The 17629-nt window shown below is 37.6% G+C and overlaps 1 protein-coding gene across 8 annotated transcripts in view; it reads right to left on the bottom strand.

Annotated features, from left to right (window-relative positions):
- The window catches only part of CDC27 (cell division cycle 27), a gene marked incomplete at its 3' end in the record, with an annotated part of 34114 nt that extends 19613 nt beyond the window's left edge, over window positions 1–14501 (bottom strand). For 6 of the 8 annotated variants that reach the window (XR_014000568.1, XM_081162632.1, XM_081162633.1 and 3 more), the window contains exons 1-5: window positions 14309–14482; window positions 8608–8683; window positions 6394–6541; window positions 4738–4863; window positions 461–558 (exon numbers count right to left, since the gene is read on the bottom strand). Coding sequence is in view for 7 of the 8 variants with exons in the window: in XM_081162632.1 (XP_081018758.1) it covers window positions 461–558; window positions 4738–4863; window positions 6394–6541; window positions 8608–8683; window positions 14309–14335 (475 nt within the window). Of the gene's footprint in view, window positions 1–460; window positions 559–4737; window positions 4864–6393; window positions 6542–8607; window positions 8684–14308 lie in introns of all 8 variants that reach the window. The other 2 variants (XM_081162635.1, XM_081162636.1) reach the window with 2 other exon arrangements.
- Window positions 14502–17629: the final 3128 nt, after the last annotated feature.

Genomic DNA, 17629 nt, shown 5'->3' with positions numbered 1-17629 from the left:
CCATATTTTCCAGGTCTTATTTATACAGGACACAAGAAAGGCCACATTATTCCTGAAACATATGATTCTATCTTATTATTCTTTAATCCTCGCTGGATTTTTCCATTGCTTTTCAGAGAGAGTGGAAGGGAGAGAGAGAGGAACATCAACATGAGAAAGACACATTGATTAGTTGCCTCCAGCAGGCACCCGGACTGCAGATGAGCCTGCAACCGAAGTACGTGGCCTTGGCCGAAATCAAACTCGGGACCCTTCGGTCCCAGGGCCGCTGCTCTAACCACTAAGCCAAACAGGGGGAAGGCTCTATCTTATTTCTGTCTCAATTTCAACAGCCCTTTAGGCCTTGAAAAATATTTTTTTCTGGATAATTTGTATCACGTTCCAAAAATTAAGCAGGGGAAAAAATAAAGAAGAGGAAATGGAAGATCCTCCCCCACCACAGCCACTTTTATAAGCCTACCTATTTCACATAATGATTCAAAGGGGGACCAGAGGAAAGGATTTAAACTAAGGCTCTTTTGGTAACATTCTGATCCTTTGGCAAGCCGATCTGTTTTGCTGTAAAGACAAACAAATAGATTAGACAAGCTACAAAACCCAAAACATACATTATAAAGAAATTCTTGGCACAGAAATTAGGTTAAGTCTTATAAAAAGTTCTGAGAATACTCTTCCTGATGCTCTCCTAAATCACAAATTTCCCTTTCTTACCACCGTCCAATCTCTGTTACTTAGGGCAGTTGATGTCAAAAGTCAGTGAAAACAAACAGAACATGAACTGAAAGGAATGCTAACAAAATAAACTATCATTGCCATCTTGAATATTATAATGCTTTTAATTTACTGTCAGATACTAGAATTACTGGAGATATAAAAAACCCAATGTTTCAGTCTCATTTTCTTAAATTAAAAAAAAAAAAAATCTCTTTATTGATTTCAGAGAGAGGAAGAGAGATATAGAAACATCCATGATGAGAGAGTCGTCATTGATCAGCTGCCTCCTGGCAACCCAGGCATGTGCCCTGATCGGGAATCAAACCTCAATCTCCTGGATCCTAGGCCGACACTCAACCACTGAGCCACTCCTGGCCAGGCCATTCATTTTCTTAATTTTTAATATGATATCCCAGTGGTAACTTTGAAAGTGACTTAAATACTTTAAATATAACATATTTAAGAGATTAGATTTTCTAACAAAGTAGAGGTGATAGCTCTTAATGAAAGAAAGTTTATGTTTCTAAGTCAGATGTATAAAGGCTTAGATTTAGAATCTAAGCAACATCCCTGAAACCACATATACTTGTAACAACCTGGCAGTTATTAGACTAGCATTGTTACCTCCTTAGCTTTTAAATGGGAGGACGGAAGGGGCTGAGGGTGGTGAGACTCATTGGAGCTTTCAGGTAAAAAATACTAATCACCTGGTCTGAGGTGGAAATTCTTCATTATACATATAATGGGGAAAAATTAAGATACAGCAATTCTTCCAAAACTCTATAAAGAGTCAGATGGTATCTAACCAAGATTTCCAAAAGAACATTCAAATGAAACTATCAGCTAAAACATATAATCTGTTATAAGTGCTGTCAGTATAATCTCATAGAAAAGGGAAGAAGACCCCCTTTGGGGAACTAGATTATTAGTTTGCCTTACTTCCAAATTTTGCAAATAAGTAGAAACTAGAATAAATGATGTACTAAAGATAAGTACCACCAGTTGAAGGACATCTAGCTTCCCAGTTTCCTAACTTGATTCAATAAACACATAGACAAAGAGGGAGGCTGGAGCAGGTAGGAGACTTTCAGAAAATGTAAATAAGTTTTATCAAAGTCTATACCTAAGATCATTAAGATGAAATTTCATAAAAGAAAAATAATTGTCACAATAATGATATAATCATTTACCATGGATTAAGGGGTAACTTAGGAATAGGAAAGCCTTGGCTGGGTGACTCAGTTAGTTGGAGCATCATCCCATACATCAAAAGGTTGCAGGTTCAATTCCTGGTCAAGGCACATACCTAGGTTGCAGGTTTGAGCCCCCCATAAGAGTGCATACAGGAGGCAACTGATCGATGTTTCTCTCTCACATTGATGTTTCTCTCTCTCCCTCCCACCCCTCTCAAATCAATAAAAACATAACCTTGGGTAAGGATAAAAATAAAAAAAAAGAACACGCCATAGCTATAAAACTACAACATGTGTGTATCTAGATTAGAATACAATTTTGGTCAGAAGACAGGCATATGATGGCTGAAATTAAAACCCAGTTTTTGGAGCAGGGTTGTTTCTCATTGGATATGTAATCTTTTAATCTTTTTTCAAAAGTTGAGTTTGAGCCCGGCCAGGCGTGGCTCAGCGGTTGAGCGTCGACCTAGGACCCAGGCGATCGGGGTTCGATTCCCGGCCAGGGCACATGCCCGGGTTGCAGGCTTGATCCCTGGTCAGGGGCATGCAGGAGGCAGCCAATCAATGACCCTCTCATCATTGATATTTTTCTCCCTCCCTCCCTCCCTCCCTCTCCTTTCCTCTCTCTGAAATCAATAAAGATATATTAAAAAAAAAAATTGAGTTTGAGAGAAAAAAAATACACATCGATTTGTTGTTCCACCCATCCATGCACCCATTGGTTGATTCTTGTATGTGCCCTGACAAGGGATAGAACCCACAACCTTGGCGTATTGGGACTATGTTCTAAGCAACTGAGCTACCCGGCCAGGGCTGTAACCTTTTAACCTTCATGATGAATAAAAATAATCCATCCTTATTCCTTTAAAGGAGGGGAAAAAAATCTTCATTCTCCATGGTTAGCATCTGATTCAACTATACCTTCAAAAACATTTAATAATCTTGTTTTAAAGTAATTAGTTATGCATATATAGCATTTTTTAATTTTAACACTCTGGTTCTATTAAATTTTACTTTGAAATAATTTGACTCACATAGAAATTACAAAAATAGTACAGTGTTCCCATGTTTCAACTGTTTCAACATCCCTTCAGCTATGTCTTTATAGCCGCACTCTCACCCCAACTCTAACCTCTGAGAACCAATGATCTTTATCACTATAATGTTCTCACATTAATGTTATTTATACAAATGGAATCATGCAGTATGTAAACTTTTGAAACTGGCTTTTTTCACTTGCCATAATACATTTGAAAGCCATCTAAAGTTATTGTATTTATCAGTAGTTTGTTTCTCTTCATTGCTGAGTTGTATGTAGTCCATTGTATGAAAGTAATCTGCTTACCAATTAACCCACTGAATTTGGGTTGATTCCACTTTTGGCCTTTTAAAGATAAAGCTGCTATGAACATTCACATACAAATATCATTTTACATTCTCACCAGCAGTATATGAGAAATCCTATTGCTCTGCATCCTCACCAGGACTTGGTATTTTGGATAGTTTTTATATTAGCCATTCTAATATGTGTGGAGTGGTTTCTAATGGTGGTTTTTATTTACCGTTCCTTAATGTCTAATGACTTGGTACATCTTTTCATGTGCTTATTTATCATCAGATATTCTCTATGGTAAAGTGTCCGTTCAAGTATTTTGCCCATTTTCTAATTTCTAATTTTATTACTATTGAGAATTCAAAGAAACAAAACTTTTCTTATCAAGTCTTTCCTAGTTACCATCTTACCCTTCTTAACCAGATAGAACTGAGCATTCCCTCATTTGAACAAAATATTGCTCAAATTTTATCGTATTTTTACTGTGACAATAAAAACTTATGAACTTTTGTTTACTGTTTATCTCCTCTACTCTATTATAAACCTCTGAGGGTGGGGACTGTGGGTTATTTATCTTTACATTCCCAGTGCCAACTACTGTGTCTAGCCGTAACAGAGGATGAATCTCAAAGTTTCTGGAATAAATGACAAAATGAATCCTAGTTGTATGAACCAAATTAATTACTCTAAGTCCTTTTATTGAGATAAATGAAGATATTGATATTATATCTTTACTTACTCCCATTCTCAAGAGTGGTGTCATCTGATAATGAGTCTCCATTAAAATAATTTATTCTGTTCAAAAAGACATTTTCAAAGTTTTTCAAAACTACTATTAAACTAGCCTCAATTTATCTTAAAATCGATGCTATCCTAATTCTTTACAGGAGCAATCCTTATCCCTTTCTCCCATGATATGCAACAGATGACATTTACACAAGTGATGGGCAGTTGAAGAACTATTGTTACCTAATTAATCTCAACCCTTGTTCCCTAGCTCAAAGAATATTTCAGAGAAAAATAGGTGAGAAAAATATTATTATGGTGATAACAATGAAGTCGCTCTTTCTTGCTTTTAAAAGACTGAATTTAAACAAATATAAATAAATTTATTTACTTTATTACTAAAACTTGCCTTCAAACCTCCTTCTAAGAAGCAGCAATGATATTTAATATTAGAGAAAAAAACTTCACTCTTTTCCTTTTTCCTCAATGAATTACATGAAGATATTCTCCTCAACCAGGTAAAAACCCCATATGTGCACTCAATTGATAGGTAGGTAGTGCTGCTACAGCTATTATCATTAAAGCAAAGAGGACAGTCAAAATGGGATCAGCAACTCTAATATTTTCCAGGTTTAAGAAGGTCATGGAACTAGAAGACTGTGTACTACTCAGCCAAGTGCTATCTGATAAACACAGATAAGCATAGGTTTTTAAAACCACAAAGCATTCTAATATTGGAAACAATTTTCTGATAATTTAAATGATTCTTACCAATATACATGTCCCAACAATGAAAGAGTAAAGCAAGCTGAATCACCAAACTCAGTAACAATATCATCATGGCTTTTCTGTTTATTAAATACTCCACCAGATAAGATCTGTTCCCCTTCAGCAAGCCTTTAAAACACAAATTTACAGATTTTAAAAAGTCAATATAAAAAGCCCTGAGTATAAATACATTCTTCATTACCAATGTACCTCCTAATATAAAGATAGGTAAAAAAGAAAGTTCATGGTACCTTTAGAATACTAATAAACATGTATTTAGAATCATTTGGGAGACTGGTAATTTATGATCTTAAAATTCCAGTCTTGCCTTTAAAAACGGAACTAGTTAAATTTAGTTTCTGTATGTACAAATCTCGTCTGAACAACATACAGATACTCCTGTCAAAAAAAATAAGACCATTATACTGGGGGGGGGGGGATGATGGGGGGATGATATGTTTTTTCATTAACAATCGTGGTGACCCTTCTTAGTTCTATAATTCCTTGAAATAGAAATTTGCAAGCAAATCAAATAAGACTAACATATTTTAATTAAATATTGCATACTTAACAAGCTCAGTCATTTTTAGGTTTATAAATGAAACTTGAATAGCACCTCCTCTCTTTTTATTTATCAATTATGTTTTCTTGATATAGAAAATCATAAATGTTCACCAAAGGAAAAATTTTTGTCTGATTTCAGTATATATTTTTAGCATATCAGAGTTCATAATGATTTGTATTTTAAAGTTTTTTCCAAATCATCATGTAGAATACTCTCAGGAAAGTTTACACATAAAAGTAATATCTAAAGTTTTTCACTGTCAGTGAGATTTTTTTAAAACTGTAATAATTTGTAAATGGGGTAAGAATGTCTAACATAAGAACTGACTTAAGAAACTGGTAACTTAAGTACATAGATTTTTAAGAATTTAACATTAGAATCCTTGGAGTAAAAATAATTCAATAACAAATATCTCAGAAATTTTATCCATATTGTAGCTTTAATTTAAAAGCCATCAGATAAAACAAACCTGTAAACCTACAAACTATATATACACATAGGCTTTTACAATTATCTGTCTAGTCACTTTTACCATTATCCATCTCTTAGAGCACAGAAAAAGAGTTTAACAGGACATAACTACCTATATACATCTAGTTGCCTCCAAATTCAGAACTGGTACAGTTGACTTGGTTTAACTGTAATGTGCAAAAGTACTCTCCTGAATCTGCCCCATTGCTTCAAAGGGGTAGGAGTAGTGGTTCTCAAACAGAATGATCTTGAAAGGCAAATAATTACACGAACTACCTAGACACAAGGGAGCGTTAATCCCAGGTGAAGTGGTAAGTAGGTTTTCAGGTTTATTCCAATTGGCCTAACAATGAAAGCAAAGGAAAGGAAGTAATACTTGGGATTTTAGAAAATGATAGGAATTAGTTATAACTTAAGTTTCTCCAAAATTAAATCCTATTATTTATTACCATAACAGTGAAATCTTTCCATAACAAAAATAATAATGCTAGAGAAAAATCTTTACTATCAAAAAAGTGGGGAGAAAGCGAGTCGATCAGTTTAGTTCATTAAAAGAATTCTGTATCAAATTCTACAATGTAAGTAGGAATGAAATTAGATAGAAAACATTTTTAAAAACTTACTTGCTGAGATCAACACAACATTTCGCAAGCAGGTATTTACATTGCGGTGTAGTACAACTGTGTCCTTTCAAGAGTCTATATGCTTTATATGCCTTTCCTGAGCGGTAATAACAGGTTGCCAGTAAAAACAAGGCTTCTTCTGAGTGTACTAAGAACAGATATGGGGAAAAAGGGTATTATTCAATAGGTTGAATGGTAATCATTGTTTATCTGGCAATAAGCAAGTTTAGCAACAAAAAAACTAGGCATGTTATTTAATGTAAAACAATCATTTATAAATCCAATTTTCAATTAAGGAGAAATACTTTACTGATAGAAAAGTTAGTTCCCCAAGTCCTAATTACCATCTTTCTACAAAGAACCAAGGAGATAATACAATAAAGACAATCATTGTATTCTCTCTAAATCCTTAAGAAAAGCAAACATACAGACACACACCCCTTCCTTAAAGAGGCTACCAGTAAAGCATCTTGTTTTTATGTAATATTTTCCTAATAGACCTTTTGAGAGTATAAAAGTCAAATTTCATTAGGGAGGAAAATGCAGGGTTATACATTACCAATCTGAAATAATTTCTACATTGAAAAAGGGCCAGATTCAATTAATATATGACAAAGGAGGCAAGAACATACAACGGGGTAAAGACAGTCTATTCAATAAACGGTGTTGGGAAAACTGGACAGGTACATGCAAAAAAATTAAACTTAGACCACCTTCTTACACCATATACAAGAATAAACTGAAAGTGGATTAAAGACTTAAATGTGAGACTCGAAACTGTAACACTCGTGGTAAACTCTGTGACATTTCTCTTGGTGTATTTTTTTTGATATATGTCCTCAAGCAAGAAAAAACAAAAACATAAATAAATGGGACTACATATAATTAAAAAAATTTTGCACAGCAAAGGAAACCAACAAAATGAAAAGAAAACCCACTGAATGGGAAAATATGTTAATATGTTCGTCAATGATACAGCCAATAAAGGGTTAATATCAAAAATTTATAAAGAACTCATTAACTCAACAACAGAAAAACAAGCAATTCAATTAAAAAGTTGGCAGAGGACCTGAATAGACACTTCTCCAAAAAGGACATACAGATGGCCAATAGACATATGAAAAAATGCTCAAAGTCACTAATCATCAGAGAAATGCAAATTAAAACTACAATGATATATCACTTCACACCTGTCACAATGGCTATCATCAATAAATCATCAAACAAGTGTTGGCAAGAATGTGGAAAAAAGGGAACCCTCTGTGGGTGGGACTGCAGATTGGTGCAGTCACTATGGAAAAGACTATTGGAGGTTCCTCAAAAAATTAAAAATGGAACTTCCTTATGACCCAGTGATACCACTTCTGGGTATATATCTGAAGAAACCCAAAACACTAATTCGAAAGAATATATGCACCCTACGTCCATTGCAGTGTTATTTACAATAGCCAAGATATGGAAGCAACCCAAGTCCCCATCAATAGACGAGTGGATAAAAAAATTGTGACACATACACCACCTATCTTAGCTGGACAAAAAGTAATTTGCTGTATAATTGACCCTTTGACTAGTAAACTCCATTTTAGAGTATATAATCCAAGGAAATGACTTAAAAAACAATAACACTGTACATAATTATCTATATCAGCATTTTAGAAAGAGAATTACAATAATTAATGATGGAAACAAAATATACATTACTAGATGTTTACTGAACATTTATTACCATGCTAGAAATCTGTGCCCAGTACTTTAATTATATTATTTCATCTAAGTCTTCAATTTTATGAGGCAATTATTATTATATTTAGTTTATAGCTGAGAAATCTGTAATACTCAGACATTAAGTAACTTGCCCTAGGTATACAACTGCATATTTAAGAGACAGAGTTAGGGTTTGCACTCAGGCCATAGACTCTAATCCATGCTCTATGCCACAGAATATAGACTCTGTTCTAATAAAAAACCTGGAAAAAATACTTAAAGATTGGGAAAGATTAAATAAACCATAGTATAAAACCTGAAACAATTCTATAGTTATTAAAAGTAGCATATAAGGGAGCTACACAGATACAGGGAAAAGTTTGTATGAACTAATGTCAACCATAAAGGAAAAACAAAAGCGATACCAGAATCTTGTTACAGTCATAAAAAGGGACGGCATTCATATATTTTATTTATTTATAATTTTATAGAAATGAATATATTACAAACCTTCTGCATACAGTCGTTCTGCAAGGAAAACTGCATCTCGGTAAGCATAATGGTTTAGTGCTTGCCATATAGCAGCCTGCAAATGGAAGAAAAGAACATAAATAGACAAACATACAGTTTCAAGGAAACTCCTAGCACAGAGCCTTGCATATAATCCTCAAATCAACATCCCTGATTTAAGTGATAAAACCTCAATGCCCACAGCGCAAATTTTATGTTAGATAAAGCTCTTCACAGTATGGCTCCTAACATACCTGAATTCACCCGCTGGACTTTCCATGGACTTTTAGGCCTCTGTGCCTTTGTACTTCCTTTTCCTTCACTGGGGAACGTGGGCTCCATCATTCCTAAAGACCTAGCTTAAATAACATCTACTTCATAAAGCTTTCCTGACTGATCTCGCCATTTTTGGTAAACATACTTCTTCTCGTATGAGCACTCATATTACATTACAGTTATTCATTTGCAGGTCTGCCTGCCCCACTAAACAATACTGTTCTAAACTTAAAGCAGTGGTTTCCAACAATTTTTTTTTTTACTCCTCAACTGAGGATATTTTTTCCATTGCTTTTCAGAGAGAGTGGAAAGGGGGTGGAGGGAGACACATGGATTGGTTCCCTTCCTCATACCTCCCACTGAGGCAGAGCCTGCAACCAGGGTAAGTGCCTTTGGCGGGAATGAACCCCAGACGCTTCATTCTGAGGGCCCATGTTCTAACCACTGAGCCAAACCTGTGAGGGCTCCAACAATTTTTTATGATACATATGAGGAAGATGTTCAAATGTACATTATCCTCCAAAAAAACTTCCCTATCAAATACCTTTAATGCCACCCTGTTCTCATCCACTCAAGGAAATGTTTTTACTGATTCCATCATGACTTACCATGATAAAGCATTGGTGGGGGGTAGTGGTGTCTTTTTATAACTTTTCTGAACTGGAAGGCTCTAGGACTCATTCATTGAATAAATATTTACTGAGTGCCCACTATATGCCAGGCACTTTCTAGACTCCAGGAGTACAATAATTAACAAATAGTTTCTGTTCTCATGAAGTACAGTTTAGTGTTACTCCTGCATAGATCAGTGGTTATCAACCCTTGCTTGATGGTGATCAACCTCAAATCCACTGAATCACAATCCCCTTACTGTTTATCTTGTTCCCGGAATACCATCTCTATACGCTGGTAAATGTTCATTGTTAACTATCCTATACCCACCAATGTAAAAGAAGTATGTGTCTCAGAGATTTCCCTGATTTGCTTTCTCCCACCCCCTTAATCTACTACCAATGAATTTCATGTAACGCCCCCTTACGACTCCTTCTTTGATTCTAATGTATAAAATAAGCTGTAAAACTGCCATCTCAGAAAATTTTCCTAATCTGTTGAGATTTTGCTTCAGGCAATTATCATCAGTTTGGCTCAAGTAAACTCATAAAAATTTTCTACAGGTTTGGATGTTTCTTACACTAACATACCTAAGTATAAGGTAATCTACTTTCCAAAAGAAAAATTCATAAACAAATGTGTTTATGAATAGATATATAACCTGAATACATAAAATTTTTGAATGAAGATCAAATAGTCCAATGCCTATTGATTTATCAATTTAGTTACAAATATATACTTTTAAAATCACAGAATATATTTAGAAATTTCTTTTTTTTCTATTCTCATTGAATAGAACAATTTTACTGAAACTGATTTTACATAAATCGTTGACATCAATAAAGCTTTTGGGGGGGGCTTATCAAACACAATTTTCCTGAATACACCACCTTCAATGTTAAGTCATTTCAAATATAGTACTCTTTGAATCCATGTTAGTTGCTGTCCCTGTACATTTTATCCCAAACCAAAAGCACTTCTTCACTATCTAATGATCTCTAAAACAGTATTAGGTGTATAGTATCCACTTATTAAATTGCTTATTAAGGTGATTTTTACAAGGTTTTTTTTTGCAACTTCATCCAAAAGGTCTGTGAATTGATAAATTTATTAAAATGTCTTTGCTTTTTTTGGATCAATTTCATCAGGTGAATTTTATAAACATCCAAATTAGCACAGATTGAAGTGATTTAGGCTAGTGTGCCTTTCCCAAACAGTTATATTAAAAATTATGATATACATCTTAGTACTGTGTATGATTGTTAGCATATACTGAACTGATTACAACTTTTGTAATAAATATTTTAAAAAATTTATGACAGAATTTCTGCCTCATAATAGGAGACTTTTGTAAAGACTTGTGGGGGACCAAAATTTTGCCACCACAAAATATGCCTTTTGGGGATACTGATTTTAATCTGGTTATTAAGAAACAAAAGACTCAGAACCTTTGACTCTCCTCCCTAACCTGCCTAAAGGAATTCAGATAGAAAAAGGAAGGAAGCTTCATCTTATCATCAAAATATAAACTAAATGTGGCAGAAAGTGAGAAACCTAGCAAAGCCTGTTTGTTGAGCTTCTTTCTGTGTCCCATTTGTTCCTGGGTGGCCAAGGAAGAATTTTGTTTCCCACATGTTTGCTCTTTCTTGTTTACCTATGAACTGCCTACTTTTCCTTTGAAATCCCAGACTCCTGCTCCCCTTCACCTTTGATCAAAATGGCATACACACCTCAATTGTCCAATGCATCTTTGGGTCCCATTCTTATGGCACCACTCTGCATACACCCGTAATACATTTTGGACATTTTCTTGTTATTCTGTCTCATGTTAATTTGATTATTAGCCCACCTAGAAGAACTTGAAAGGTGGAGGAAAGTTGTTTTTTTGTGCCCCAACGACAGATAAATAACACTTTTCTATGAGAATAATTTGGAGGAGAAGCTTATATTTAGCTTATGTGGTTTATCAGACTGGCTATTTCACCTTAAAACTTTAAAGAAAAAAGACCTGGCCAATGTGGCTCAGTTGGTTGAGTGTCGTCCTGTGCACTGGAGGGTTGCAGGTGTGGGAGGAGTACAGGAGGCAACCCATCAATGTTTCTCTCTCATATCCATGTTTCTCTCTCTCCCTCTCCCTTCCTCTCTCTCTAAAGTCAATAAAAACACCTTAAAAAAAAAACTTTAAAGAAAAAAAAAGGCAGGAAACAGTTGCATTCATCTTTTCTCTCAACTTTTTCCTATGCCTAGTAATACCACAAACCCTGAGGCATCCCAAGAAAGGAAACAACTTTCTAACTTACTCTCATTCCTTTACAAATACATAATTTAAAAAACAACAACAAAAAAACACATAGATAGTATCTTATTTATCTGTCCTATTTTATTTTCTTCCTTACTAATTCTTTCCCATTTTCAGCACTATCCTTAGTTGATCTTTATCATTGTGGCCAAAGTTGCTTTTCCTCCCACTGCTCCAGGTCCCTTCTGGCTTCTTCTTATACTATAAATCACAACCAGAATTCTCACCTAACCATATCCTAAAACTTCTTACCACCATTCCCAAATCTAATGGACAAAGGTAGTGTGAAAAACCCAACCAAACCAAATTCGACTTTTAAGTCTTAAAAATCCCTAAGCACTGGCTGGTGTTGCTCAGTGGTTAGAGCATTGGCCCATGCACCAAAGGGTCTTGGGTTTGATTCTCAGTCAAGGGCAGTACCTGAGTTGCAGGTTCTATCCCTGCTGTCATTGGGGGCAAGTACAAGAGGCAACCAATTGATGCATCTCTCTCACATCAATGTTTCTCTCTCCCCTCCTTTTTTCAACTCTCTCTAAAAAAAAAAAAAAAAAAAAAAATCAATGGAAAAAATATCCTCAGGTGAGGATTAACAAAATAATAATAATTTTAAAATCCCTAAGAGCATTACTGCCAAGAGTACTTTAAGGAAAAAGAGGAAACCTGAGGGATACTATCTACTAATAGGCTACATATTTCTTTTATTTGCCATGCTTTTATATAAATTGAAATGATTAAATAGTGCTTATTAGGCTAGCAATACAACTAGTTTATCATTTTAGAAGGCTTTTGGGGTCAGGGGAGGCAAATGTATCATTAAGACAAAATTACAAGAATATGAAACAAATTAAACAACTTGAGTGCTCTACTTATCCATTTAAGGTACAGATAGCAACTTCTAATTTCATGTTAGGCCTCAAAAAAAAAAAAAAAATCCTAATGGGACTTTTTACTAGTAAGAGGAATTTGGATGTTAAGAAATAGATTTGGGCCCTGGTCAGGTGGCTCAGTTGGTTGGAGCATTGATCCTGTATACTAAAAAGATTGCAGATTCAATTCCCACTCAGGGCACATACCTAGGTTTTGGGTTCGATCACCAGTGGGGATGAGCAAGGGAGGCAACCAATTGATGTTTCTCTTTCACATCTATGTTTTTCTTTCTCTCTCTCTCTCTCTCCCTCTCTCTTAAAAAAAAAAAAAAAAATTAATAAAAACATATTCGGAGTGAGGATTAAAAAAAGTAAAAGAAATAGCTTTGGAAGCACTGGTACAACTTACAGAGAAACTTCCTAAGATAAAGTCCCACATTATATTAATTCAAACAATAATAGCTGCTATATGTAAAGAGTTGGAGAAGTCGACTAGGAGAAATGAGTATTTTTATCCTTTGAAGAAAAATAAAGAAAATATGAAAGTCATGATGTATTAAAATACTATTTGCTATCAAAAGCTTATTAAGGGTAATATGAATTAATTTCTAAAATCGGTTTGCTTTATAACTTCAAAATAAATAAAGTCCATGACTCAATGACAGCAGTTGATAGAGGTCAACTCTTCTAATCAAGTCAAAGATCAAATGGTGGGTTGAAAGTCTCCCAGACCTGGTCCATCACCAAGGGACAAAAGATTCAGCTTCTTCAGATGGCAGGGGGGGAAATGACTGGGCACTGCATGGCACACTTAAAATCGTATAGGGTTTCTTCCCTCAGAGCACTGTGCGTCAAAGCACACCTTGGTGTGGTAAGGAGAGTGAAATGATGGAAAAGCCATTATTTATCTTTCATTTCCTGAACGCCGTATTATCATACACTAAAACACTCCTGATCTCCACCAGAGGCTATGGAAAAAAACTCAGATTTGCCCGTTTCCACTCCCTCCCCCTGTATAGGTGCTTGCACCTCAGCACTGGGCCTTGGAGTTCTCTTCTTAGATCATTGTTCAGTGGAAAATAGCACTGAGCGAGAAAAGCAATGCGGGCTAGCAAGTCTGTTACCAAAATAGAAATCAGTATTAAAAATTCCGATCCTACCATCCCTCTACCCTCTCACAGAAAACAAAAACAAAACCAACACCGACCCCCACTGCCCCCCACGCAAACTTGCCCCACCATTATGAAGATCGTCCAAGCTCTGATCAAATGCGCTTCCCAATCATCCTGTAGGTAACAGCGCACCTGGGGCGAGCTTTCGCCCCCACGCCCCAATCTCTCACCCGGGCCGGGGCCGGGCCAGGCCCCTAGACTGACAGGAGGGGCTAGCAGCCCGACGTCGGCTCCGAGAAGGGAGGTATTATCGCCGAACGCCGCTCAGACGAGGTACAGAAGTAGCATAGGGCCAGAGGTAACACGGCTTAGGTTGCGGCCGAGGCCCCTGAACTGACGAGAAGACAGGCAGGACCCGGCATAAGGGGAGGCGGGAGAAGCAGCCCGGCCTAGGCCGCACCAGGCCGCGGAGTGGCCATACGCGGCTTCCCGACTGGGGCCGCAAGCCAAGCCTCAGAGAAAAGGGTTATCATTACCTGGACGGGTTCCTGCAGCACCGTCATCCTTGAGGCTCAGGCCCACTTTCTGCTGTGCCTCAGGCACCCCCCGCAGCGGCTCCGGCCCGGCCAGCCCCGGCTCATTTAAACTCACCAGCGACCGTTACCGGGGGATGGGGGCGGCCGAGCGATTGCCGAGCACCTCCGAGCGGGATACGGAAATACCCGAAGTGGAGAGATCCGCGCGGGAGCCGGGCGAAAAAGCCCGAAAGAAGACGGAAATACACGAGGTGAATCGGTGGAGGAGGAGACCGTTGCCGGAAATTGTCGAGAATCACCGGAGACTACCGAGTCCGATCCAGAGCGTAGGTTCCTCTTCTCGGCCACGCCTTTACTCACGCACGCCACGCCCAATCGGCCACCCTAGGCTGGGCCACGCCCAAACGGCAATTAGCAGGCTGGGCGTGACTTGCGGGAGCGGGCGGGGAGCATTACGTGGCCTGGCTGCCGTCTCCCTTCGTCACTCAGGCTTTCTGTATTAATTGGTGGGCGGTAGATTAAGCAAGGGGTAAAACTCGAGAGTTTGGGGCTGACTTTAATTAACCAAGAAGCATTTGCCTGTTGAGTGTAGGTCCTTCATCCGTTCCAGAAGTACCTATTCATGGCTCAGAGGGAGGCAGGAAATTTGGAAGGATTGCCACCCTCCAAAATTTTATATGGCCCCTGTCCTCAAAGAGATCACAGTGTCTGAAAAGGAAGAGCAGTGTCACAAAGTGCTACATTAGGTGGTGCCCACTTTAAGTGATGTAAAAATTCAGAGGAGAGGACAATGAATTGGGATTAAGATGAAAAATGTTTCGTGGAAGGAAAAAGGGAGACAACTTGGACTTTGAGGGATGGTTAGAATTAGAAGAAAAGAGAGTGTGCATGAAGGAAAGCAGAAATGAGATCAGTCTGGTAAGATTTAGGCATTAACTGGAAATACTTAGGTGGCCAGATTTTGGAAAATCTCAGAAGGCTGGCAGATATTTTTATTCTTGATAGCGGAAGCATTTTGGTGTATTGGAAAGAGTGTGGAATTGGAAATCCACAGGCTTGATTTTGAGTTTAACATCTGTCACTAAGTAGTTTTGGGTCCTTCGGCAAGTTACAGTGTCTCTGAACTTCTATTTCCTTAGTCTGGAAAAAAAAAAAAAGATTAAGAGAATTAAATGCCTTGTGACTGTATCTAACTCACATAGTAGGCTCTCTCAAATTTACTTCCTGCTCCCTTCCCCCAAAAATCTGTGAACCAGAGAAATATTAAACTTTGTTTTTCAGTAGATGAGGAAAACAGCTTTTGTAGGTTGATTTTCTAGTCAGAACATCTCCAGACTAGATGTGGTACTCATAGTATCTCCACGGTGTGGAAATTTCCCTTTCTGGTTCTCATGTTTTATGCAAATGAATCAAGTTAGAATGGCCACTCCCTTCCTTTGGGTGATGTTGGAGGGAGGCCTTTTTTTAAAAAACACCAGCTGAGCCCTGGCCCGTGTTGGCTCAGCTGGTTGCCACAGCTGTCCCATGCCACCAAGAGGTCGCTGGTTTGATTCCGGATTGGAAGGCTCTATCCCTGGTAGTAGGGGTGCAGGAGGCAGACGATCGATGCTTCTCTCTCTCCACCCCCTTCCTCTTTCTCTAAAATCAATAAAAAAATATATATCTCTCTATATATATCTATATCTATATCTATCTATCTATCTATCTATCTATCTATATATATATATTTTTTAAAAAGACTGGTAAATAAAATGAAAAACACCAGTTGACAGAGCTGATCGCCACCACCCATCTCAGGTCACCGCTTATGTACTTGTAGCCCCATAATAAAGGGTAGGTGCTAAGGTGATTTTCTGCTGCCTTGTTTGTTTGTTTGTTTTAGCAGGGCTATGCTGGATGAATTAGAATGGGTTTAGTCTTCTACACTGTCCAGTACAGTAACCACTAGCTATTTAAAATTTAGTTAAAATCAAGTGAAATTACAAATGAAGTTCCTCAGGTGCCCTCACCATATTCCAAGGACTCAGTAGACATATGTGGCTAGTGATTCCCATACTGAATAGTGCAGATATAGAATATTACTATTATTGGCCTGGCTGGGGCTTAGAATATCCAAGAGAGCTTCACTCACATGTTTGAGGACTTGGTGCTAGCTGTTGGCAGAGCCACTTGGTTCTTCCCCACACACACACACCCTTCATCCTTGGCCTCTCATCAGTTAGTAGTTTAGCCCTAGCTTTTTGACTTTGGCTGGCAACTAACCAGGTAAAAACAGAAGCTGTGGGCGTCTGTTAAGGCCTGGGCTTATAAGTCAAACTCTGACACTTCATATTGGTCAAAGTAACACACAGGGCCAGCCCGAATTCAATGGGAGGAGAAATAGACTGCACCTCTTGGTGGGAGGAGTGGTGAAGTGACACAGCAAAAGGCATTTCCGAAGAGAGTGATTGATTATTGGGTCATCTTTGGGAACCGTCTACCATGTATGAGAGGAGAGAATCTGGTAGGATTTGGAAATGAAAAGGAATGAATGGGTAAGGGATAGTACTCTTAAAATTTGATGCATTTAACTGAAACACAACACTCCATTCAGTATGCAATAGGTCTATTGCTTTTATTATCTAGACACTTCAATTAAAGCAGAGTCAAGTTGACCAGCTGGTATGGCTCAGCGGTTGAGTATTGACCCAGGATCTAGGAGATGGTGGTTTGATTCTCCGTCAGGGCACATGCCCAGGTTGTGGGCTCGATCCCCAATAGGGGGCGAGCAGGGGGCAGCCAATCAATGACTCTCTCATCATTGATCTTTTTAGCTCTCTCTCTCCCTCTCCCTTCCTCTCTCTGAAATCAAAGAGACATATTTTTTTTAAATGATAAAAAAAGTAGGCTCAAGTTGTATTTGCTCTTTTTAGCAGTCACATGACACTTTGCTCATGCTAAGCTCGTGTTCATTTTACAAACACAGCTCTTTTCCACACAACATGCTGCCAACCCAAGTCTTGTACTTGCACAATGGATTCTTGTAAACTTAAATGTAGGAACTTACAACACAGGATACATAAAGATATTTTTTGTGTGAAAACGTGTATCTAGAGTTGGCATTTAAAGAGCCTGTGATGCTTGGCACTCTAACTCTTAAGGTTAGAATTTACCTAAAGCTCTTCCCCCCCCCAAAAAAGGACATCTCTTTTCTGATGTTGTTCACTGGGCTAACCCATCTGTTGTGGTTTTCTACTCATCCACAGCAAAGCCACATTGTTGAAGTTGTGCTTTGATGCAGTCTTTTAGAGGATTTTTACTTCTTTCTCTCTTCCTGGTTGA

Source organism: Miniopterus schreibersii (genome assembly GCF_964146895.1).
Source record: "Miniopterus schreibersii genome assembly, chromosome: 16".
Classification (NCBI taxonomy): Eukaryota; Metazoa; Chordata; class Mammalia; order Chiroptera; family Miniopteridae; genus Miniopterus; species Miniopterus schreibersii.
The sequence above is the reverse complement of the archived record's forward strand: the minus strand, read 5'-3'. Positions and strand labels throughout refer to the sequence as shown.